The sequence below is a fragment of the Zootoca vivipara genome, chromosome 2 (genome assembly GCF_963506605.1).
Source record: "Zootoca vivipara chromosome 2, rZooViv1.1, whole genome shotgun sequence".
Classification (NCBI taxonomy): Eukaryota; Metazoa; Chordata; class Lepidosauria; order Squamata; family Lacertidae; genus Zootoca; species Zootoca vivipara.
Genome location: NC_083277.1, coordinates 105,277,104 through 105,301,103, shown reverse-complemented (window position 1 = coordinate 105,301,103; position 24,000 = coordinate 105,277,104). Strand labels below are relative to the sequence as shown.

General features: G+C 47.5%; 1 protein-coding gene across 1 annotated transcript; it reads left to right on the top strand.

Moving 5' to 3' along the window:
• The first annotated feature begins 12,509 nt into the window (after nucleotides 1-12,509).
• LOC118079591 (tubulin alpha-1C chain) lies at nucleotides 12,510-22,859 on the top strand. Its single transcript, XM_035103901.2, has 4 exons — nucleotides 12,510-12,660; nucleotides 17,869-18,091; nucleotides 18,190-18,338; nucleotides 21,779-22,859. Exons 1-4 carry the CDS (start codon nucleotides 12,658-12,660, stop codon nucleotides 22,751-22,753), a joined length of 1,350 nt encoding a protein of 449 aa, XP_034959792.1. The 5' UTR covers nucleotides 12,510-12,657; the 3' UTR covers nucleotides 22,754-22,859.
• Nucleotides 22,860-24,000: the final 1,141 nt, after the last annotated feature.

The window sequence follows — 24,000 nt, the reverse complement described above, 5'->3', positions numbered from 1 at the left end:
TGTTAGGGGGTTCTGGAGTGGAAGCAAGAAGGCAGGTAAAACGAAGTGAGATGGGGAGCCGCCATTGCGTGGCAGAAAAGAGGCATTAAAATCCAGCTGTGTAGTTTATTTTTATCAGCAGCCAAGCAGGAAGAGTTTTCTGTGGCTCCCTGAAACATAGGCTCCCAGAATTGTAGAGTTGGATGGACGGGACCCCAGGGGTCATCTAGTTCAACCCCCTGCAAAGCAGGAATCTCAGCTAAAGCATTCATGGCAGATGGCTGGAGCAGGGTGACATTTTGGCAGTTTTCAGACCCAGTGGACACTCAAGCCATTGCATCTTGCACCATCTGCACTGGTCCAACTGCACTGGCTACCAATGAGTTTCCGGGCCCAATTCAAAGTGCTGGGTTTGACCTATAAAGCCTTAAACCAGACATCCCCAAACTTCGGCCCTCCAGATGTTTTTGGCTACAATTCCCATCATCCCTGACCACTGGTCCAGTTAGCTAGGGATCATGGGAGTTGTAGGCCAAAACATCTGGAGGGCTGCAGTTTGGGGATGCCTGCCTTAAAGGGCTCAGAACCACATTACCTCAAGGACCGCCTCTTTCCATATCAACCTACCCAGACCCTGAGATCATCTTCTGAGGCTCTCCTTCGTGTGCCTCCCCCATCAGGGCCGGCTCTAGGTAGACCCCCGGTGGCGCGGGGTGCCAGGGCGCCGGGCTGCACCCTGCGAGGGCGCCGGAGTGATCTCCGCCCCTCAACGCCAGGGCGGCCGGCCTGCTCGAGACTGCCCTGTCCCCCACCACTTGCTTAATAAGTGCATTTGCCAGCTTCCATCTGAGAAGCGAAAGAGAGAGAGAAATTGATCAAAACAGCAGCAGCACTGTCAAGTACTTCCTTCAACTTGCATATCCACCAAGCATGAAACTATGGGGGTGCACACGCACGCACGCACACACACACACACACACACACACACACAAATGCAAGTCATGGGTGATGCAGCCAAGAGAGCTCACACCCACAAGCTGACTCACATAGGCCTAGTGCCTCATCCAATCTTGCAGTCTGCATGCCGACAAACAATACGCCAAGAAACCTCTTTAAAATATCTCATATGCATACCATATCACAGTTGGTCTTATCATTCCTGACCACCGCTCCATGCACATATATATTGGGGAGGCTAGTTTTTTTTGGAGCTGAAGAGCTGCATCAGAAAACTTTGACAGAAGCCCTTTCTTTATCTTCCCCCCCCCATGTAATAATTTTTATTATTATTTTACATAAAGTTATACACAATAACCGTAACCATTCCAAAACATGAGAATAGAGAAGGTTCTTTCGAACCTTCGGACCTCCTTCCCTCCCTCCACGGGTTCCATTTCAAAAAGTTTAATCTTTTTTTTTAAGGTTTAAAAATCCTTTATTGATATTTTCAGATAAAAAGTACATATGCACAAACAAATCATACATATACATCTACGAAGATTAATTACATAACAATATCTTATTGCATGTAAAAGAAAAAGATCTAGAAAAGGGAGAGAGAAAAGAAAATAGAAATAAATAGAAAATAGTTTAATCTTTTTTCCTGGATCTTTTACCGTTATCAATCTATTAGATAATCAGAATAACCAAAGTTCATTTCGCTTTACAAGTGTCATTCTATCCCTGCCAATGATTTCAACTGTCTACAGCAGTCTTTTATTCCAGTCTAAATCTAGTTTTTTTTGTTTTATTAAAAAGGCAAGCAGGGGGTAGGGAGGAGGCTGAAGCTTTTACTGAAGTTGCACAACACACCTGCATCTCTCTACCAGTGTCGAAGCAATGATTCTTCAACATCAACTTTGATGGACTGGTCATGTTGTGCGGGTGCCTGATGATCGTCTTCCAAAGCAACTACTCTACTCTAAACTTAAAAATGGAAAGCGTAATGCTGGTGGTCAATGAAAGAGGTTCTAAGACTCTCTCAAGGCGAATCTATATAAAAAAGGAGTATAAACACTGACAACTGGGAAACACTGGCCTGCGAGTGCTCCAATTGGAGAACAGCCTTTTCCAAAGGTGTCATGGGTTTTGAAGACACTCAAACCCGGGACGAAAGGGAGAAATGTGCTAAGAGGAAGGCACGCTTGGCAAACCCTCACCATGATCAGCTCCTGCCCGGAAACCTATGTCTCCACTGTGGAAGGACGTGTGGATCCAGAATTGGCCTCCACAGTCACTTACGGACTCACTTTTAAAACTGTGTTTATGGAAGACAATCTTACTTGGCTATGAGTGATCGCCAAAGGAGAAGAAGACTTAATACCTCTTTGACTGCCACAAAAAGGGGGAAATAGAAATCTACTCCCTTATGGCAACACCACTCATAAAATCCATCAGCCTGCCAGAGGGCGTACTCTCAGTGGGGGGGCGGAGGGGGGCAGGAGGACAAGGGAGAGAGAGAGAGAGAATAGCTGGAGGGGTTTGTCCAGTTCTTGACCACCTGCTGAGGTTGCCAATATCTAATTAATGTCAGATACAGAGTAGATGCCCATTTAATGGGGCCTTCTAGGCTCACAGCCGAGTAACATCAAGAGCTGGAATATTTTGAGATCTAACAAAACCTATTTCATATGTGGCATATCTTAGTGCAGTGGGCAAAGGCTTGGGTGATGATCTTTAGGATCAATGCTGCAATTTCTATACATCCATGGGAGCACAGCTTTGTTTATATTGTAAGAAAAATCAAACTTCCCTGCCCTGGAATGTTGAGCAGTACAGTCTCTGTCAGCTGAGATATCAAAAATGCACAGAAATGGTAAAACTGACCAGAAAGCTCAGGAACCAAGAAGACAAAAACTTTAAGAAAGAATGGGGGAAATTTACAATTTATTTAGGAGACCACAGTAAGCAGATATAAATAACACTTGTAATGTAACAAACACTGTGGATAATGTGGAGAGATACAGTATATGGAATGTGAAATAATATGCAGTTGAAGATGTTGACAATTGGACCAACAGAAGGGAGATGGGAAGTCGGGAGACTCAGAGAAATCTCAATATATGGTTATACATTTGGTATTGTTATAACTTTTTGTTTGTAAAATCAAACAAAAAATTTTTAGAAATAAAATGCATATGCATTTTTACTTACCTTGGCTTAATTTACTTTAAGTGGGTTTTCCTGGGGGGGAGTGGTGGCAACATTCTAAAGCATTCTGAACATGGAAAGTATAGAAATTGTAGCAAATGAGCCCGGGGTTTGATGGTGGGTGGGTGTCATATCATAGCAAGCATAAAGCTTGGTAATCAGATTGCAAAGCATTTCCTGCAAACCCCTGTGGCTCTTAATGATTAATGGAGCTCAGTTTTTATATATTAAAAAAAACAGGGGGGAAAAACCTAAGAGATCTGATCCTTCATCAGCAAGAAGTGCTGAAGACAAAGAGCCAGCCAGACAGCCGCAGATTAAAAGACAAGCAAAAAATAAAACCCTGCCCTTGCTATTATTACATTTCTTATTCCCTGGCTGCTTGAGACACACGCAAAAATCTATCCGTCCTCAAGAGCCGTTTATAAAATCGGCTGAGGTAAAATGGGGCTGCTGATCTCATCGCCTGGCAAGCAATGTGATGTTGGGGTGGCCTTCCTTAAGCTGGTGCAGATTTTGCCTTCCTGAATGTTTACTGAACGAGACCACATAACACCGGTCTTGGCTCCCAGTATGTTTCTGAGCACAATTCAAAGTGTTGGCGCTGACCTTTAAAGCCCTAAACGTCCTTGGCCCAGTATTCCCGAAGGAGCGTCTCCACTCCCATCGTTCTGCCCAGACACTGAGGTCCAGCTCTGAGGGTCTTCTGGTGGTTCCCTCCCTGCAAGAAGTGGGGTTACAGGGAACCAGGCAGAGGGCCTTCTCAGTAGTGACAACCACCCTGTGGAACGCCCTCCCATCAGATGTCAAGGAAATACTGTAAACAACTACCGTACTGTATCTGACTTTTAGAAGACATCTGAAGGCAGCCTTGTTTAGGGAAGTTTTTAATGTTTGATATTTGATCATGTTTTTAATATTCTGTTGGGAGCCGCCCAGAGTGGCTGGGGAAACCCAGCCAGATGGGCGGGGTATAAATATTATTATTATTATTATTATTATTATTATTATTATTATTACTACTACTACTACTACATGAGAGGTAGAGAACTTGTGTTCCTCCTGATGCTCTCAAGGCTCCAACTCTCTTAATTCGCAGCCAGCAGGTATGATGGGAGTTGGAGTCCCAACAACATTTGGAGGGCCACAAATTCCCCACTCCTGGTTTACTCCATCATGAAGCAGGGGAAACGGCTCAGCCATTTGTGTTGATAATAAATGACTCCACGCGAACAACTTGCCACATAGTGGTAACGGACCCCCCACCAGTTCTAGGTGGTCATTAAAATATTTCTATATCGCTTTTCATTTACAAAAAGAAATAGCGAAGTGGTTCACACTACAAACCTGACATCCAATACAGAGAAAGAGAATTAAATATCCAATACCAATAATCACCAACAGGATCAGTAAAAATAATTGTAATGGCCAAAGGACATCAGGAACTGCTATCAATAATAGTAAAGGTCAAGGAAAGGCTAGGTAAAGAGGAAGGTCTTCAACTGGCAATGAAAACACCCTATAGTTGGAGCAATTTTTCTTTTTACATATTATCTAGTTCATATCCTGCCCTTCTGTGGTGTAGTGGTTAAGAGCGGTAGACTCGTAATCTGGGGAACCGAGTTCGCTTCCCTGCTCCTCCACATGCAGCTGCTGGGTGACCTTGGGCTAGTCACACTTTTCTGAATTCTCTCAGCCCCGCCCACCGCGCAGGGTGTTTTTTGTGGGGGAGGAAGGGAAAGGAGAAAGTTAGCCGCTTTGAGACTCCTTCGGGTAGTGATAAAGCGGGATATCAAATCCAAACTACTCCTCCTCCTCCTCCTCCTCCTCCTCCTCCTCCTCCTCCTCCTCCTCCTCCTCCTCCTCCTCCTTCTTCCTGAAATGTCCTCAGAGTGGTATAAAGTATAAATTTGGCTCTAAAGTAATAATGCTTTGTGTACATTTAAATCAAAATAGGTTTCTTGTATTAAACAAACTTTTAATCATGGTTTTTTACCACTGAAACTATTACTGGTATGTTTGATTAGAGTTTGTGGGAATTGGCCCTGAATGCCTTTTGTAGCTCTATGGACCCATACTGCATGGGGTAGGTGGGTGTCTAGGGAGCAAGAATAAAAAGAAGCTGACCAATGGATCGTGAGCCTTGGAGCAAATGAGGTGGGTAAGAGAGGCTTGGGTGCAAATTCCTGCTCAGCAGCCACTGTCCTGCATGAGCTTAGAATAAATGTCCCCTTCTTTCTTTCCCACTTCTTCAGCTCTGAAACAGACAACATGGACAACATACTAATGTGAAGATCAGAGGGGCAATTGCAGTGGCGCCTTTGAAAGTGTGAGGGAGGTAATAAATAAAAGGAAATGACTGTGGCACAGAATTTACAGAGACAGATCAGAGACGCCTTGTGTTCCAGAAAATGGTTTTGAGCACAAGACAGGGCCAGTCCTGCCATTGGGCAGAGAGAAGCATCCGCCTCATGCAGCAGGTGCTAGAGGTGGGGAGATATTGTAGGGCAGTCTATTCCAGTGGGGCCTTTAAACTGCTGCTGCTGCTGCTGCTGCTGCTGCTGCTGCTGCTGCTGCTACTCAAGAAGAAGCTGACCCATCACCAGTGCCAAAATGCAACTGTCAACCCAGTTGGTTTCTCAACATGAAGTTGGGTGCCACCTTCCCTTTTGCCTCAGGCAGCAAAAAGTTTTGGGTCGGCTCTGCCTTAGGTAAAGTGTGGCCGGTTGTTATTCTTCATATACAGTAATACCATTGACACAGTGGCGGAGCTTCATACTCCGGCACCGGGGGCGGGGCTGGCGCCCGTTCTGGGGGCAGGGCGGGCCTCCTGGGGGCGTGACACGCGTTCCGGGGGTGGGCGCCCGCAATGGCGCCCCTTGGAGCCCGCCGCTCGGGGTGGCCCACCCCTATCTTCCTACGCCCCTGCATTGATGTCTGTAGGACTCTGCCGAATAACAGAAACAGATACCTACCCTGCAGAGCTTATAATCTAAATGTTGATGGGGGGGGGATAGCAGAAGGAGGGGGGAGGGAGAGCAGAGAGGAAAAGGCAACAAAAATGCTTAAATCAAGGAAGAATATGCCTCAATGCCCTTGTACTTGGGGGTAGTTTCGGTAGAGCTTGAGGATTAAAGAGTTAAGCCAATATAACAAAATAGGTTTTAAAGGAGGATTTCATTTTTCTTTTTATTTTGAAATCATTTTTATAACAATACCAAATACATATCCATATAAAGAGATTTCTCTGAATCTTGAGACTTCCCTCCACCCCCTACATGGGTCCTATTGTCAACATTTTCAACTGCATATTATTTCATAATCTATATTTTGTATCCATCCATATTATCCGGTTTCTGTTACATTACAAGTAAGATTAAAATCCTGCTAAGGTTTCCATCTGCTTACAGTGGTCTCCTAAATAAATAGTAATTTTTCCCCATTCTTGTTGAAAGCTTTTGTCCTCTTGGTTCCTGAGTTTTCCAGTTAGCTTTGCCATTTCGGCATAGTCCATCAGTTTAGTTTGCCATTCTTCTCTGGTAGGGACTATTTCATCTTTCCATCTCTGGGCTAGTAGCATCTGTGCTGCTGCTGCTGTTGCATGCATTTAAAGGAAGATTTAAAAGAAGATGAATCATTTGGGAGAGGAGGGTTGCAGAAAGCATCTGAGGGTTGCAGAATTTGGGGGCTTAACAATGGGACCTACGGAGGGCGAGGGGAAAGTCCAGAGATTCGTTGGAATCTTGTATTTTTGGATGTGTTGTGGTATGATTGGTAAATTCGAATATGTAAAACCAAATAATTTTTTTGAAAAAAATGAAAAATAAAGATTTTTTTTTAAAAAAAACCAACAGCACCAACAGCAGCACTCCCCCCCCCCAAAAAAAAAACCCTGAACACAACACCTCAGGCCCTTCATGCACGCTAACAATGAAATCTAATCCCACTTTCCTAAAGTTGCTGATGGTTTTGGTACCACACCACTCTAATCTGTCTTGGGACAGATTATGAGGTCAGCATGATGTGATGCGGACACAGAAACAGATTAATCATTCCTGAAACAAAAGCTCTGAGGAGGAAAGCAGACAGTCAGTGGTGGACATTTCTGAGATCACTCATTCTCAGAGAGGTCTATCCACCATTCCCTGCAGCTCTAGTCTGCCTGCCACTGCCGCCAGCCAGGCCCCCTCCCATCTGAGAACTCTGCCAGCTACTTACGGGAAAAGCCGGGCAAATGAATATATCTGCTGAGGGACTTGAAATGTGCCCAAAGCACAGCTAAAGGGGAGGGAGAGGGCAGTGAGCAAGCGAGCTAGAAGCCAGCCGAGCAATGGAAACATCCGTGAAATGGCAACTATATTGGATTTTCAGCTTTAATGGATCCGCCGCAGCCACACCAGCCCGGGGAAAAGGATTTTGCTAAAGGAAGGGTGCTGAATCAAGTGGAATCCTCCTTTTTATTTTTATTTTACATTGCTGCTTGTTGGAGAAACAGGAAAGGAAATGCTTGCATGTGCCAGCAATAATAATAAAATCATTGGTGGGGGGCACTGTTAGAAACTGGGATAGAAAAGCTAGGAGCCAAATGGCTCCTGGGACCTGGGTTGCGGGTGCCAAAACAGAATGTCTGGTTGCCATTTGGGGGGGCGGGGTCTTGGCAACACTTTCTATTTATTATTTTGATAAGCATGAACTAATACACGATTCACATAAGTGACACAATAGCGACGCTAATATCACATTTTAACAGAAATTGTTAATACATGTTTATTTTAGTGTTAGCAATAAAAATATTGGTGCTGTGCTTCAGTTTTCTAAACACTCCACTCTTTATTGTCAAACTCCTTAACATGCAGTATTGTCTATCCTTAACATATACTTTGAGGCTTAAAAGCAAATATATTTCAGTACTGTAATCCTTGAGTGTCAGTGCAAAAAATGGCACCCAGACTTTTTGAGGTGCTCGCAAATGGAGAATCTTTAGGTGCAAAATGCGCCTGGCACCCTGCTAATTTCGAACCCTGTTGAAGGGGCAAGTTGTGCCTCACATATTAAGCTCCTGGGGGGAATAATAGCAGTAAATAGAATCTATCAGGGAAGTTCTCAGTTTGTGGGGTCAGCTGCCACATCTGAACGGTGAGTTTTATTGTATGCTCCCCAAAGACAATTACGAGCACCTTGCATCCCTGTTTTCCAGAGATGTCCCTAATTTAGAGAAACCGTCCTGGTTTCTGATTTGATCCCGGAATGTCCTGTTTTTCCCTAGGACGTCCCTATTTCCATCGGAGAAATGTCGGAGGGTATGGGGTCATCTGATCCCCAAGCCGTCTGAAGGCAATCCTGTATAGGGAAGTTTTCTTAATGTTTAGTGATTTATTATGTTTCTTATACAAAATATCTTGGAAGCCGCCCAGAGTGGCTGGGGCAACCCAGTCAGATGTGTGGCGTATAAATAGTAAAAATTACCACGAGGGTAGGCAATTCTGTCGTGCCCTGCGTCCTGGCGCTGCGTCTGGCGCCACTCCCAGAGTCAGAAACACTCATCTCGCCAGATCGATCCCTACTGGGGGGGAGAGCCTCCCCACAGCCCCTCCTTGGTGTTAGCACAGGGCGCTTCGGAGCCAAGCATTAGCTTTAGTAAGGGGCTGGCTGGGACGTGCTCCCTACGGCTCCTTAGTTAAACCCCCCAGAAAGATTAACGTGTCTCGCGTAAGCGCTAAGGGAAAGCTGCAATGCGGGGAGAGCGCCGCTTCCCACCCCGAACCCCTCTTCGCGCCTAGGCGAGCGCTAGAGGGCGCTGTTGTCGAGCCAACTGTGTCTATGGCGGACGGCCAACGTCGCGGGCTAAAGGAGCATCTCTGAATTGGAAAAGAAACCGTGAACTTCCGCCTGCTGCAAAGGGAGAATAATATCATGGGGACCTTGCAAAGAGGGTAGGCGACGCTTTCAGAAAAGCAGCCATCTGCCCCACACTCTGTGGCCAAAAGGGGCACGCTCTCCAACATTTCTCCAATGAAAATAGGGACGTCCCATTCCATAATGATAATTTTGCTTTTTTAAATATATGTATTTATACTGTGTGTGTGTGTGTGAGAGAGAGAGAGAGAGAGAGAGAGAGAGATTTTTTAATTTACAAAAATACATGCATTGTCTCCTTTTTCAAGTTGCGTTTTTTACAGATCAGTTTCATTTGTTGTGAAACATTAGTGTTGTATACAATGTTAGGTTAGGAAGAAAAGGGGGAAAGGGGATAATTTTACTATTTATACCCCAAACATATTACAGTATAGATCAGGCATCCCCAAACTGCGGCCCTCCAGATGTTTCGGCCTACATCTCCCATGATCCCTAGCTAACAGGACCAGTGGTCGGGGAAGATGGGAATTGTAGTCCAAAACATCTGGAGGGCCGAAGTTTGGGGATGCCTGGTATAGATGAACGTTGGAAAAGGCATTGTGATGGATGAAATGGCCTTGACTGCCACCTCCTGGACAGTTTTTTTTAATAAGGTAAAGGACCCCTGGAAGGTTAAGTCGACTATGGGGTGCAGTGGTCAGCTTGCTTTTCAGGCCAAGGGAGCCGGCGTTTGTCCACAGACAGCTTTCCGGGTCCTGTGGCCAGCATGGCTAAACTGCTTCTGGCCCAACGGGACACCATGACAGAAACCAGAGCACACGGAAACGCTGTTTACCTTCCCACCGCAGCAGTACCTACTTCTCTACTCTCACTGGAGTGCTTTTGAACTGCTAGGTTGGCAAGAGCTGGGACAGAGCAAGAGGAACTCACCCTGTCGCAGGGATTAGAACGGCTAAACCTCTGATTGGCAAGTCCAAGAGGCTCAGTGGTTTAGACCTAGTGCTGCATAACACTGCAGCTGCTTGTGTAAGTGGAGAATCATTATTCTAGGGCTCTCCTCCCCATGTCATACCCCTATTGTGGGGTGCGGGTAAAAATGCCAGGGATGATTCAAACCTTTATACATGCAAGAATTCCTGAGCTAGTCTTTCTTCAAGCTACACCTTTGATCAAGACAACTGTGTGGGGACCCGGTGTGTCACCTTAAAGGTAAGGTAAAGGGACCCCTGACGATTAGGTCCAGTCGTGACCAACTCTGAGGTTGCGGTGCTCATCTCGCTCTACTGGCCGAGGGAGCTGGCATACAGTTTCCAGGTCATGTGGCCAGCATGACTAAGCTGCTTCTGGCGAACCAGAGCAGCGCAAGGAAACACTGTTTACCTTCCTGCCACAGTGGTGGTACCTATTTATCTACTTGCACTGGTATGCTTTTGAACTGCTAGGTTGGAAGGAGCTGGGAAAGAGCAACAGGAGCTCACCCCATCGCAGGGATTCGAACCACTGACCTTCTGAGGTAGAAGGAAGATAAAAGTTCCAACCAGAGAAGAATGGATATTTAAGATGATATGCTATGCTGAAATGGCAAAACTGATGGGGAGATTTAGAAACCAAGAAGACAAGGGATTTAATAAAGAATTGTGGGGGGGGGATATAGATTATCTAGAAGAACACTGTAAACATTTAAAAATGTTAGCAGGATTGATATAACACTTGTAAGAATTATAAGGTTAAAATAAGGTAGAAACAAAATTTGGATAAATGTCATAAGATGCAGTAGGAAAACATTTGCAATGGAAACCATAAGGGGAAGGATGGAGGTCCAAGGATTCAGGGAATCCTATACAGTATATATGTATAAAATTGATTACATTTGAATGGAAATTGTATTTGCAAAAACGGGGAGATGAGTTGTTTCCTCCCCCTCCCCCCAAATGTTATTTCTTTATCAATTAAAGGGAAAAAATCTATTTTTTTATTCTGAAAGTGTGGCGCACAGGGGGGAAAAGTTTGAGAAGCGCTGCTTTGATGCGTCACGAGAGCCTCTTCCCACCCATCTTTTTGTATGTGTGTGTGTGTGGTTTTCGTCGTAGCGCACCAGTAGGGCTTTACTCTGGAATGTGCAGCACCGGCAATTCCGAAGCAGGAAACTGGAGCTCGCCTGCTGTTCCCAAGCCGGCTGATTCCTCGTTCGTTGTTCTTCTTGGGCTCCTCCCTCAATTACCTCATTCATCACCGCTTCCGGATCTCCATCCCCCCGCAGCTGCCCTATTGGGCGTAGCCTGGGTTTTTGTTGGGGGGAGGGCAGGTCTTTTGTTAGCGGGGAAAAGCTTTTCGCTAGGAGAAGGCAGAACCTCAGATGCACCTCCCTGCCCCCCGGCTACGCCCATGCGCTGCCCCCCCCCATTCCGCAGCGCATCGCCACCAATGGGGCGCAACAGGAAATAGATACTGGCGGGAAGAGCAAGGGCGTAAAGCGCATTTTGCGCAATTTACGCAGGGGCGGGTCGCTTTTTGTCCAACACATTTAATTGCCTGCCAGAAGAATAACGGTCTGTTAAGCCCCGAGAATGCTCACATCCCTCTGGTTAGGTTGGAATTGAGTTTCAAAATAAACAGGCTTCCACTCTTTGATCATGCTATATCAGGGGGGTGCCTACTTGAAGTAGGGCTGTCGCACGTCCGGATCGCCCCGGACATTAGCGGGGGAAATTGAGTGGGGGGTGGGGATCTCTAAAAGGCGGCGCTTTGTCCTGGATCTTTGACAAATCGCGGGTTTTTTTTTTTTAGTGCTTTGGACCACAAGCCTTTGGTAAGAAAAACCTCGACGATTTTGGGGGCGCCCTGGTTTTTTACTTTTTTGAAATACGGCAAAGCTACCTGAAACATTGGGGGGGGTGCGGGGACCGTAAAGGCCCCGCCCCACATCATCGATCACGTGGCACGGTGCACGCACACTATTTGTATGACCATGCCCATCAACCATAGGAGCCAACTCCTAGGGGTAGAGGGGTCTTCGAACCCCATTCAATAAAAAATTTAAGGGGTTTAGCCCCCCCTTTAGGCCCCCACCCAGTGCACCGTGCCACGTGATTGAAGATGCGGGGTGGGGCTTACCTGTCCCCCCCCAGTATTTTATTCAAGTTGGCACCCCTGCCATCAATTTTTTTGGGGGGTGTCAGATATTTTATTGGAGGACCGAAGGGACCTTGGGCAGGATTTTTGTGGGGGGGCAGAACCTCAGTTAAGTATTTTTATTGATCTGTGGGGGCAGCTGCTCTCCCCTTGGCTACGCCCTTGGCTCCTATGAATTCCTATGTGAAAAGCGGGGTCCTTGTCCTCCAACCCCCCCCCTTCATGGCGGAGCCGCTTTTCCTCTCCCCATTCGCTCGCCCGCCCGCCTTCACCTTTCGGGAAATTCGAACCCGCCAATCAGGGGCCGGTGAAGGGGCGGGGCAAGGCATCTCCCTCTCCCTCCGCCAAGCCCCGCCCCTGCTGCCGACGACACGCTTCCAGCCCTATAAAAGGCCCCGCCCCAACCCGTGCAGCAGTTCGGACGTAGTTTTGGCTCACGGACGGCTCCCTGAACGGGTCGACTAGTGAGGAAGACTCGGTTCCTCCTTCTCCCGCTCCTGATTCGTTTCTTTTTTCCTTCTTCCCTGCCGTCGAGGAAACATGGTGCGTAGTGAGGAGGAGGAGGCGGAGGCTTGGAGACAAAGGTTTCGCGGGGGTTCGTGCCTGGGGACCAGGAAAGCGAGGCAGGGTGGGGTGCAGCGGTGCCAACTTGGCCCCACAACCGGGGGTGCCCCGGGGCCGTAGGTGCCCATGCAACGTGCATGGCCCTGGCACCCAGATTAGTGGGTGCCCTTCACGGGGAATTTTGTGGGTGCTCGGGCATCCAGGGCCATAGGATGTGAGGGGGGGGGGTGCGATGGAGCTGCACCCTGTGGGTGTCTGTAGCCAGCTCGGGGCTCCCGGGACACGGGTGTCAAGGAGCGAATGGCGCTCGCGGATGGGGGGGCCAAAAGGCGCTGGCGAGGCAGCGATGCCTTCTCCCTCGTTGTTCCAGGAGGAGCTCCATCTCGGGGTGGGGCGCCACCCTCCGGCTCCCGGGAATAAATCGCGGCTATGCCAGCGTGCAGACACGTGTCCGCTTGGTTGCGTGTGCGCACATCCGGATGAGCGTTGCCCGAGTGGTTTCCGCGTGATGATTTGGAGCGGAGGGAGCGAGTGGCCTGAAACTTGAGCGCACGCGGTGGGACGCCCAGCTTCCTTGGTGTAGGAAAAGCCCCTAAATGGCCGTACTCGTCCCCTTAACCTTTAATGCGCCATTTGGAAGCATAAGGTGCCTTATTTGCCCGGGTTCTGATAATTCTTGTTGGGGGGGGGTTGCGCTTCGAGTTCAATTGCGTCTCTACGGGACTTGTTAGGATCGGTGCCAGAAGCGGGTTATGGGGTGCATTGCTTAGTCCAGCTGCTACCAAACTAAGCCATGAGAATATTTGAATAGTCTCTGTGAGCCTCGATTTACCCTTTCTGGGAAATGGGTCTATGGAACAAGGTCTTTTGCCAAAAATCCTCCGGAAGCGTGCTTCCGGAACCTTAAGCAGCAGGATGTGGCCGCTTAAGCCCAGCATGGCAGCCTCTTCCACACCCATGTGCGTAGCCAAGGGGGGGGGGTAGGTGAGGGCAGCTGCCCGCCCCCCATCAAGTAAAACAATAGAAATACTTAACTGACGAATCACATAGGTTCTGTCCCCCTAACAAAAGGCCTGTCCCGCCCCCCCCCCCACAAAATTCCTGGTTACGCCCATGCCCAGACCTCTTTTTTTTCTTGCTTCCGTAACCACGTGTTGAGTCACTTCTTCCAAGCAGCGTTCGAAAGCGAGAGTCCAAGGCGAGCAGCCCGCCAGAGAGAACGCGCGGGAAGAGTCTCGTTGAATAACCAGCTTGTTGCGTCATTTCCCCGGGCAGTTGAACGCGGGACTTTGCGCGCTTCATTAGCCTGCTGGCAAAAGGAGGAAACGCTGCAAACCAATCCTGCCCCCCCATGCAAGAAAAAACACATACTCTTGTCCCCAAATGCCCATTGCAAATCGGCCAGGCTAAGCGGCTTAGGTTGCGCTTAAGAGGCATCCTTAGGCAAGGTAATCCTTTTGGGGTTGCGTAGCATCTTGAAAGCAAAAGTGACCAAGTTTGAACTTGCCGGCTGGGAAGCTTGGCTCTAGCAAATGTGGCATTGCATAATGTCCAGCTACCAGCAGGCAGGGCAAAATGTCTTAGGAGTTGCTGGAAACCAAGGCATGTTCAGCCAAAGTTAGGAGGGACAGATCTTCAAAGGGCATAACAGCTCCATTTTGTAGAACTCTTATGGGGAACAGTATGAGAAACAAAGCTAGAATCATCTGGCTCTGGTTTGCTTTCATTTGCCCTGCCTGTTGGTAAACCTGGAGCCCTGTGCGAAATGTTTCTCAGTGCCCCACAACTTGTTAGAGAGGCACGTTCACCCCCCTTTGGAACCCTGATCCTGGCGTTCTGGGTTCCAGAAACCGAGGCTAGCTAATGGTGCACAGGACTTGGCTAGCTCTGTGAAACCAAATCTGCTCCTTGCTTTCCTCCCCCTTGTTTGCGCTGTGGGAAGGATAATGGGGCTCAGTTGCCTAGCACTCAATTGCCTGCTTTGGTGGGGTGAGGCCTTGGGCCTCTTCTGCCTAGCTCTTGCTACATTTTCACTTCGCTGCCAGCAACTGGCTAAAACAAGCCAAATCCTGTTGGGAGTTCAAAAGAGCTGGCTCTGAAACATCGACTCATTAGCATTTGGATGAGCAAGAAGCAAGCATGCGCAGGCTAGGAACCTTGTCTTCCTTGAACTCCAGCACTCCTATAATCTCCAGGCCTTAGTCCTTTTGACCAATGGAACAACTTTGAGCAAAGTGCCTGTAGTCCAGTTGCTCCCCCCCCCCAATTAGGACCCATAATCCCCTGATTCTCCTGTAAAAAAGAAAGTTATATTTGCTAGGGCTGCTTTGTCCCGGATAGTTCGGAAATTTCAGTGGTTTCAAAAAAACCCACCACCACTCAACAACTTTCAGGGTGTCCTGGTTTTTACTCTTGAAATATGGCAACCTTGTATTTGCTGCATTTGTACAACCTAAAGCGTGAGGCAAAATGTGATACTAACTATACAGATTTTATAGTCCTGAGGGGGATACATTGTCTTGCTGCAGCAGACACAATGACTCAACAGGCACCGGGTGGTTTGAGTCACACCCAAAGCATGCAGTGCCGATTAGGAATGAGTAACAGTGTCTTGCATACAATGAGTGCCTCAGGGTTGAGTTACAGTACTGTACAGTGATACCTCGACTTGCAAACGACTTGACAACCGAAAAATTCGACTTACGAATGGGGCAAATGGCCGCACGCTTATGAATTTCTCGACATCTGAACGGAAACCGTGGCGGTTTTAGATAGGGTTTTTTTGACTTACGAATTATTAGATAGGGTTGCTTTGACTTGCAATTTTTTTCGTTTCCAATGCATTCCTATGGGAAATCACGTTTCCAATGGCGCTTTTCGACTTGCGAATTTTTCGACCTACGAAGGTGCCTTCGGAACGGATTAAATTCGTAAGTCGAGGCACCACTGTACAGTGTTGTCGTGTAGGGAATCGGTTGGTCTATTGCACGCCCTTGGCCAAGCTCATCTGGCTAGCCCACACTACCTCACACTTTAGTGTAATCTTTAACCAGGACAGATCAGTCTCTCCTGCTCACTTAACCCACTGTCTGCATGTTAAAGTAGGTTTATGAACCTTAAGGGACAAGATTGTTGCAGCTCTATATAATGCTTCAAGCTTCCAAATGCTGGGAGTTCACTTGTGGAAAATACAAATATATTGCAATGACTACTGTCCCTATTATTCCCCACCCATCTGGCTAGGTTTTCCCAGCCACTGTGGGCAGCTTCCAGCATATATGAAAACTTAATGAAATGTCAAACATAAAAAACTTCCCTAAACAGGGCTGCCTTCGCATGTCTTCTAAAAGTCAGATAGTTCTTTATTTCCTTGACATTTGATGGGAGGGTGTTCCACAGGGCAGGCACCACCACCAAGAAGGCTCTCTGCCTGGTTCCCTGTAGCTTCACTTCTCGCAGGGAGGGAACTGCCATAAGGCCCTCGGAGCTGGACCTCAATGTCAGGGTGGAGACGCTCCTTCAGGTATACAGTGGTACCTCTGGTTAAGAACTTAATTCGTTCCAGAGGTCCGTTCTTAACCTGAAACTGTTCTTAACCTGAAGCACCACTTTAGCTAATGGGGCCTCCTGCTGCCGCCGCGCCGCCAGAGCACGATTTCTGTTCTCATCCTGAAGCAAAGTTCTTAACCTGAGGTGCCAATTTCTGGGTTAGCGGAGTTTGTAACCTGAAGCGTTTGTAACCTGAGGTACTGTGCCAAGGCCCTTTAAGGCTTTAAAGGTCAGCACCAACACTTTGAATTGGGAGCCAGTGAAGATCCTTTAGGGCCAGTGTTATATGGTCCTGTCAGCCATTACCAATCACCAGCCTAACTGCCACATTTTGGTACCATCTATATAACATTTTCATAGAATTTTCTCTTAAACCATAACATATTGTAAATTTTATACCCGTATTCCATAATCGTTCCCATTCTTCCATTTCTACATTATGAAGACTATTGCCCATTGAAGATTTCACTTGTTCATGTTTTGTCTCCCATTCCAATAACATCTTGTACATTTTAGACATCACAAAGGCCTGCCCTTTTTGTTGGTGCTGGCATCTCATTTAAGAGTTCCCTTCTTTTCAGATAGGATGATGGGGAGAATTAGTTTTCAACAACACTTTGTGGGTAAAAGCTGTTTGCTGCCAAAGCTGTCACAAGCCACTTTCTCCTTATCAATCATCAAAAAATGGATTAAAGTCACAACAGACTGGCATGTGAACAAGTTTCTTCTTTAAATGACTCCTTTAATATTATCAGCTTAGCTTTAAGAAAGTGAGTGAATTTTCCACATGTCTTATTTCCTATGCAATGGATTCTGTTTGCATTTCTGGGTCTTTGGCATACAGTGTTCTAAAAATCTGTGGTTAAAGCACAATTTCTAGAAACACACTTTGAATTCTGCAAGTTTGAGGCCACAGAAGTGGGGCAGGAAGGGGGACTGCTTATTCCGAACTATACCATGGCAGCTCTGCTTTGGGGGTGATGACATTGCATTGTGGGCAATTCATTAGCTGCTTGCTTCCTAGTAGACTGACGACTAGGTAAAGTTAAAGGACCCCTGGACAGTTAAGTCCAGTCAAAGGCGACTATGGGGTTGCGGAGTTCATCTCGCTTTCAGGCCGAGGGAGCCGGCTTTTGTCCACAGACAGCTTTCTGGGTCATGTGGCAGCATGACCAAACCACTTCTGGAGCAACGGGACACCAGAGCACAGGGAAATGCTGTTTACCTTTCCGCCGCAGTGGTACCTATTTATCTACTTGTGCCGGCGTGCTTTTGAACTGCTAGGTTGGCAGGAGCTGGGACAGAGCAATGGGAGCTCACCCCATTGCGGGGATTCGAACCCCTGACCTTCTGATCAGCAAGCTCAAGAGGCTCAGTGGTTTAGACCGCAGCGCCACTGCCGACTAGCACAGCTTTGCTCAGTCAGTGTGTGCATGCACAAACTGCTCTAGATCTATCACTTTGTTCCTTTCTGCAATTGTGGAGGCAGGCCCTAAACTCACAATTAAGAAGCATGGGTAAGAATGGGGGATTTAAAATAACATAGAATTGGCTGGACAGGGGAGCTTCAGGTCTGTGGGGTGTGTGTCTGCCTTGAGGAAGGCCATATGCATTCATTTTAACCGCTTCTCTTTGCAGCGTGAGTGCATCTCCATCCACGTTGGCCAAGCCGGAGTCCAGATTGGCAATGCCTGCTGGGAGCTCTACTGTCTTGAACACGGCATCCAGCCTGATGGACAGATGCCCAGTGACAAGACCATTGGGGGAGGAGACGACTCCTTCAACACCTTCTTCAGTGAGACGGGAGCTGGCAAGCACGTCCCCAGGGCAGTCTTTGTGGACTTGGAGCCAACTGTGATCGGTGAGCAAACAAGGCACCTCTAAAAGCTTTCTAGCTATGTTTGTGTCTACAGGAGGGATGCGAGGTGTCTTGATGCTTCCAATTGCTTCTCTCCGCAGATGAGGTGCGCACTGGCACCTACCGCCAGCTCTTCCACCCCGAACAGCTCATCACTGGCAAGGAAGATGCAGCCAACAATTACGCCAGGGGCCACTACACCATTGGCAAGGAGATCATTGACCTGGTCCTTGACCGGATCAGGAAGCTGGTGAGTTGATGTCTGCAGCCGGCAAGACTGGTGGAAGGAGGTCTTCAGGGGCTTCTAAACACAACAAGAAAGATGTTTCACAAAAACACCCATTATCAATGGGGGAAGGACATTTCTTTAATATGTTCCTTCTTGTTTCCTCTGTTCTGGCTGTGAGCATGGTTGCAGCAAGAACAGCACTGCCCGTGTTAAGAGGGAATGGCCAGCTTTTCGGGAATAAACAAAACCCTTTTTTAAAAAAGGAACAAACAGGGACCCTCCAAAATTGATAACTGAGGACTGAGTGTGCTTGGAGTTCATAGAATTCTATGTGCTAGGAGGAGAAAATGTAAAAGCAAAAGGGAGAGGGGAATGGAATGGAATGGAATGGCAAAGCGGGGATCCTGATCCCCCCACTGCAACATTTTGTTGCAGGTTTTGCTTTATGTCCAAGCTGTGTTAAACTTTTGAGCTAGGGTCCTACCTGCCTGTACTGTTTGTGCATGTCTGCCTCTTTCCTTCACACCCCCCCCCCAAGGACAAGAATTAATTGTACATTGCTTCTAATTAATACCTCACATGCACTGTATCCTGCTTTTCCCCAAAGAGCTTAGGATAGCAGAGGTGCTAGTGTGGACATGCAATAATTTTTGCGGTCAGGTTGGTCTGCCTTCCAAAGCTAATCGCAGGAGTAGCATAGGCCTAAATTTGTCAGGACCAGTAGGTCTAAGAAGGGGAGCTTCATGGTTCATATGTTCTCCATATAAGGTCTAGCCCTTGAATTAAGAGGCCATAGTTGTCTGGAAGCTACAGGGACATAGTATTAAGTGAGGCTCAGTGTCTCTGTCCCTTTCTCCTTTATCCTATTCAGAAGTCTCCGCTGCACTGCCTAGGCGCCTTCTGCAGAGACTTCAGGAGCTTCTAAAGACAAGGGAAAGGATGCTCGAGATAGACTTTTAAAAAACCCAAATCTGGTTGTGCAATCGTTCTCCTCCCTTGCCTGCCCTCATACAGCCTCAGAAGGCAAATTCTTTGATCTTGGCAAGCAAGAGAGGAATGTCACTCCACAGCTGCCAAAATTGGGCTTGCAGGAAAAAGAGCTGGAGTGGATTTTTGTGAGAGGAAGCCCGTGCTCTCTAGTTCTTGGATGCATTTGGGAATGGTTTTCCCCACCGCTGCATGCCCAATATTCCAAGCAAGAGTGTGTATCTTATTGGGCTTAGGAGTGTGTGGCCACAGAAATTGGAGTCTCTTCTTTTTTGCTGCTTAATCTCAAGTTTTTGGTTCTTTTTGCCTGTATGAAGCCGTCCTTCTGTTTCCTCTGCTTCTCCTGGAGCTTGGTGGCAGCTCTTCAATGAGCCTTTGTTTCATTTCACTTGCAGGTGGAATCTCCCACACACCAACTCCACAAATAGCAAAAGAATAATATCTGAAGTAGTGCTAAGTAACCCCTAGCTCAAGCAGAACGCTTTCGCAATGAGACTCCCCACCCCCTCTCTGTACACCCCAGAAACTGTTCCGGGGGTTCCTCAAGCCACCCAGATCATATTTTGGGGTGTGCATTGGGGGGGGGGGAGAGGGCAATTTCCATTGTGCAAGCCGAAGTTTTCCCGCTTGCATAATTATTTACTTGGATGCCACCCAAAGAAACAATTGCTTGGTTAGAAAAGCAGAAATAGAGCTTTGTGTAAAGTGGAAGAACTCTCTGTGTAGCTCTCTAGTCATGGGAAAATAAAATTCCTTGGCTGAGACTGTGCTCACAGGAACCTTGTTATTTAAATTCTAAGCTTTCAGCCTATGGAACTAAAACAAGCACAGAGAGTTGTGGGGGTGGGGAATTGTACGGTTTAAGGAAGTCAGGAGTGTGTTGAGTTTCTGAAGATAAAAGCTATTGGGCTTATCTGTATGGGAGACTCCAAGTTCTGCTCTTTATCTTTAGCAAGAGTTGAAGAGGGAGGATTGTACAGGCTGCAGTTTCTCATAAATATTTGGAGGGGAAGCTGCTCTGCATATTATGCTGATAGGCCCCCTGCTCCTTTAAGGGTAAAGAACAGTAACTGAGTAAAAATGCATGCAGTCAAGCTGTTAATCTGCTTGTCGTATTGAGGTGAGGGGCTGGTAACATGCTTTTTATAGGCAAGCTTAAGCATAGTTGCCTTTTCCCAGGAAGTTGGAGATTGCTGAGACTCGGTGATCTCTAGCTCTAAAATGGGGCTTCATGATTTGAGAAAGCTGGTGCCATTTGCTGCGCCTTGTATAAACCGCAGCTCGAAGAAGAATTATCGGACACATGCTTCATGGCTTATCTTGTGGCTTCAGTGGTCTTCTGTAAAATGAGTATTGTTCAAAGGGAGGTTATGATTAATAGCATTCCTTACTTCGTGGGTGAGGAAGCTTTGGCCTTCTGGAAATTGTTAACCAAAAACATCCCCATCCCAGACCATGAGCCATTTTAATTGGAGTCCAGCAATGTATGGAAGCCACGAGTTCCCACCCATGCCTTATGCAGATGGTCCCAGTGGGGTGCAAAAGGTAATTTGATTCAGCCCCCGTGTCCCAGTTTTGGATGTTGCTCAGGTTGGTAACTCCCAAGTTGTACAAGAGAGAAGAAGGAGATCAATCATACAAGGTCTGTCTGTCCTTGATGTGTGGCCATGGTACAATTCTTGGGCAGATATGTTAAAGGGTAAGCGCTGTGGATGGGAAGGAGATAATCTTAAAGAATAGTCTTCTTGTGTTGTGATCTTAAATTATTGAATTAGTGTTAGGATCAAAATTCTTAAATAAGCAAAGGTCCATGGGGATTATCTTCTGCTACACCAGAGTTAGCTTGCATTGTGACCTCCAGACATTGTTAGACTACAACGCCCATCATTGCTTACCACCTCACAAGGCGGTGAGTGCCAAGACTGCTTGGGTTGATGGGAGATCGACCCCACAGCCTTTGGAGGACACTACGTTGGCTACCAGAGGAATATGCCATCTTCAAGGATTTTGCTCTCTCCAAACCCCCAGTAGCAGAGGTGGTGGTGTGATCATGCAATAATTTGTGCCGTCAGGTTGATCTGTCTTCCAAAGCTAAGCGCTGGGGCAGAAATAGCATAGGCATAAATTTAGCAGGACCAGTTGGTCTAAGAAGGGGAGCTTCATGGTTCAGATGTCCTCCATATAAGGTCTAGCCCTTGAATTAAGAGGCAGTAGTTGTCTGGAAGCTACAGGGACATAGTACAGCATTAAGTGAGGCTCAGTGTCCTTGTCCCTCTCTCCTTTATCCTATTCAGAAGTCTCTGCTGCACTGCCTAGGAGCCTTCTGCAGAGACTGTCTTCTGTTGTATGATCTCCTGAAAAGCTGACTCTTCCTCTCTCCAAACCCCTAGTAGCCTCCGTGTTAACTAAGCAGGATTTTCAGTAAGACCATGTCAGGACATGTGAGAATCTTTTAAAACCTCTCTTTCCAACAGGCCGACCAATGCACAGGTCTCCAGGGCTTCCTGGTCTTCCACAGCTTTGGTGGGGGCACCGGTTCTGGGTTCACCTCCTTGCTGATGGAGCGCCTGTCCGTTGACTACGGCAAGAAGTCCAAGCTGGAGTTCTCCATCTACCCAGCTCCCCAAGTCTCCACAGCTGTTGTCGAGCCCTACAACTCCATCCTGACCACCCACACCACCCTGGAGCACTCCGACTGTGCCTTCATGGTAGACAACGAGGCCATCTATGACATTTGCCGCAGGAACCTGGACATTGAGCGCCCCACTTACACCAACCTCAACCGCCTTATCAGCCAGATTGTGTCCTCCATCACGGCCTCCCTGCGATTTGACGGTGCCCTGAATGTAGATCTGACAGAATTCCAGACCAATCTGGTGCCCTATCCCCGAATCCACTTCCCCCTGGCCACCTACGCCCCAGTCATCTCAGCTGAGAAAGCTTACCATGAACAGCTGACGGTAGCAGAGATCACCAACGCTTGCTTTGAGCCAGCCAACCAATTAGTGAAATGTGACCCTCGTCACGGTAAATACATGGCCTGCTGCCTGTTGTACCGTGGGGATGTCGTCCCCAAAGACGTCAATGCTGCTATTGCCACCATCAAGACCAAGCGTAGCATCCAGTTTGTGGACTGGTGCCCCACTGGTTTCAAGGTTGGTATCAACTACCAGCCCCCTACGGTGGTCCCCGGGGGCGACCTGGCCAAAGTGCAGCGTGCCGTCTGCATGCTGAGCAACACCACAGCCATTGCTGAGGCCTGGGCTCGCCTGGACCACAAGTTTGACCTGATGTATGCCAAGCGTGCCTTCGTCCACTGGTACGTTGGGGAAGGGATGGAGGAAGGCGAGTTCTCAGAGGCCCGGGAGGACATGGCTGCCCTGGAGAAGGATTATGAGGAGGTTGGGGCAGACAGTGCTGATGGGGATGACGAGGGCGAAGAATACTGATTTCTGTTTGTATCAGTTTGTTTTTTACTTCTCGCTCCTGTCTCCTTTCTGGATGTCTTCTGCTGTCCATTGTTTTAGACTCATTAAACAAAATGTTTAGCTGAAAGCAGTCTGGTTCCTTTCTTTATAGAACAAACCGTGCCCTGTCCTTTGGAGTTGTAGGCCTGGGTCCAAGATTCAGCACTGGAAGCCATGTGTCTGCAACCCAGTTGCTGGGGAACATGAACGAGAAAGGGCTATTATGCCCCTGTCCCTGTTTGTGGGCTTCCCATCAGTGTCTGGCTGGCTACAATGGGAACAGGCAGGCACATTTGGAACTCAAAAGTCCCATGGGTGTCGGTCAACAACTGGGTGGGCTGGTGGTGGAGAGGGCATAACACAAGGTGGCTGCCTTGGCAGTGTGGCGTGACAAAATAGCTGCCACATCTAAAAGAGCAGAAAAGGGGCATATAAAATGGTGCAGGCATGCACCCCATGTCACCCAGAGAACGAGGATAGCATCCTATATTAGTCCCTGCCGGGCTCAGTCCCAGAGACAAGTTACTTGCACTTCTCGTTTGTTGAATTTATATACCGCCCTATACCTGGAGGACTCGGGGTAGATCACAGTATATAAAATAAAAGCAATAGCCCAATAAGACTCCCCCCAAAGAGCCACATTTTAAAAGGGCATAGGAGGTCACTAAAATCAACCAAAGGCCTGGTTAAAAAGGAATGTGTTTGCCTAGAACCTAAAAGTGTCTAATGAAGGTGCCAGGCGAACTTCCCTGGGGAGAGCATTCCACAGACGGGGAGCCACTGCAGAGAAGGTCCCGTTCTCATGTTGCCACCCTCTGGACCTCTCGAGGCGGCATAGAACAGGAATGTCCTATCTTCGGCATCCAATGAAACGTTGGCATGTAGAAGAGGCCAAGGCAGTTCAAGCAGGTGATGTTTGCTGAGACCATTTGCATGTGTTAAAATACTGGTAGGCACATTGGCCCCCAAATATGCCACATTGGTGATCCCTAAAACATTGACAAAATAACACACCTATGCCAGAGGAAGTTCTGGAAAATCATCCTGGGCAGTCAAATGTTTTTCCCCCAAGCAGGTACAATAATAGTAATAATAGCCCATCTGACGGCTTACAACATATATTAAAAATTGTAAATCATCAGACATTAAGAATTTCCTAATACAGGACTGCCTTCAGATATATTCTAAGAGTTGTGCAGTTATTTATTTCCTTGACATCTGGTGGGAGG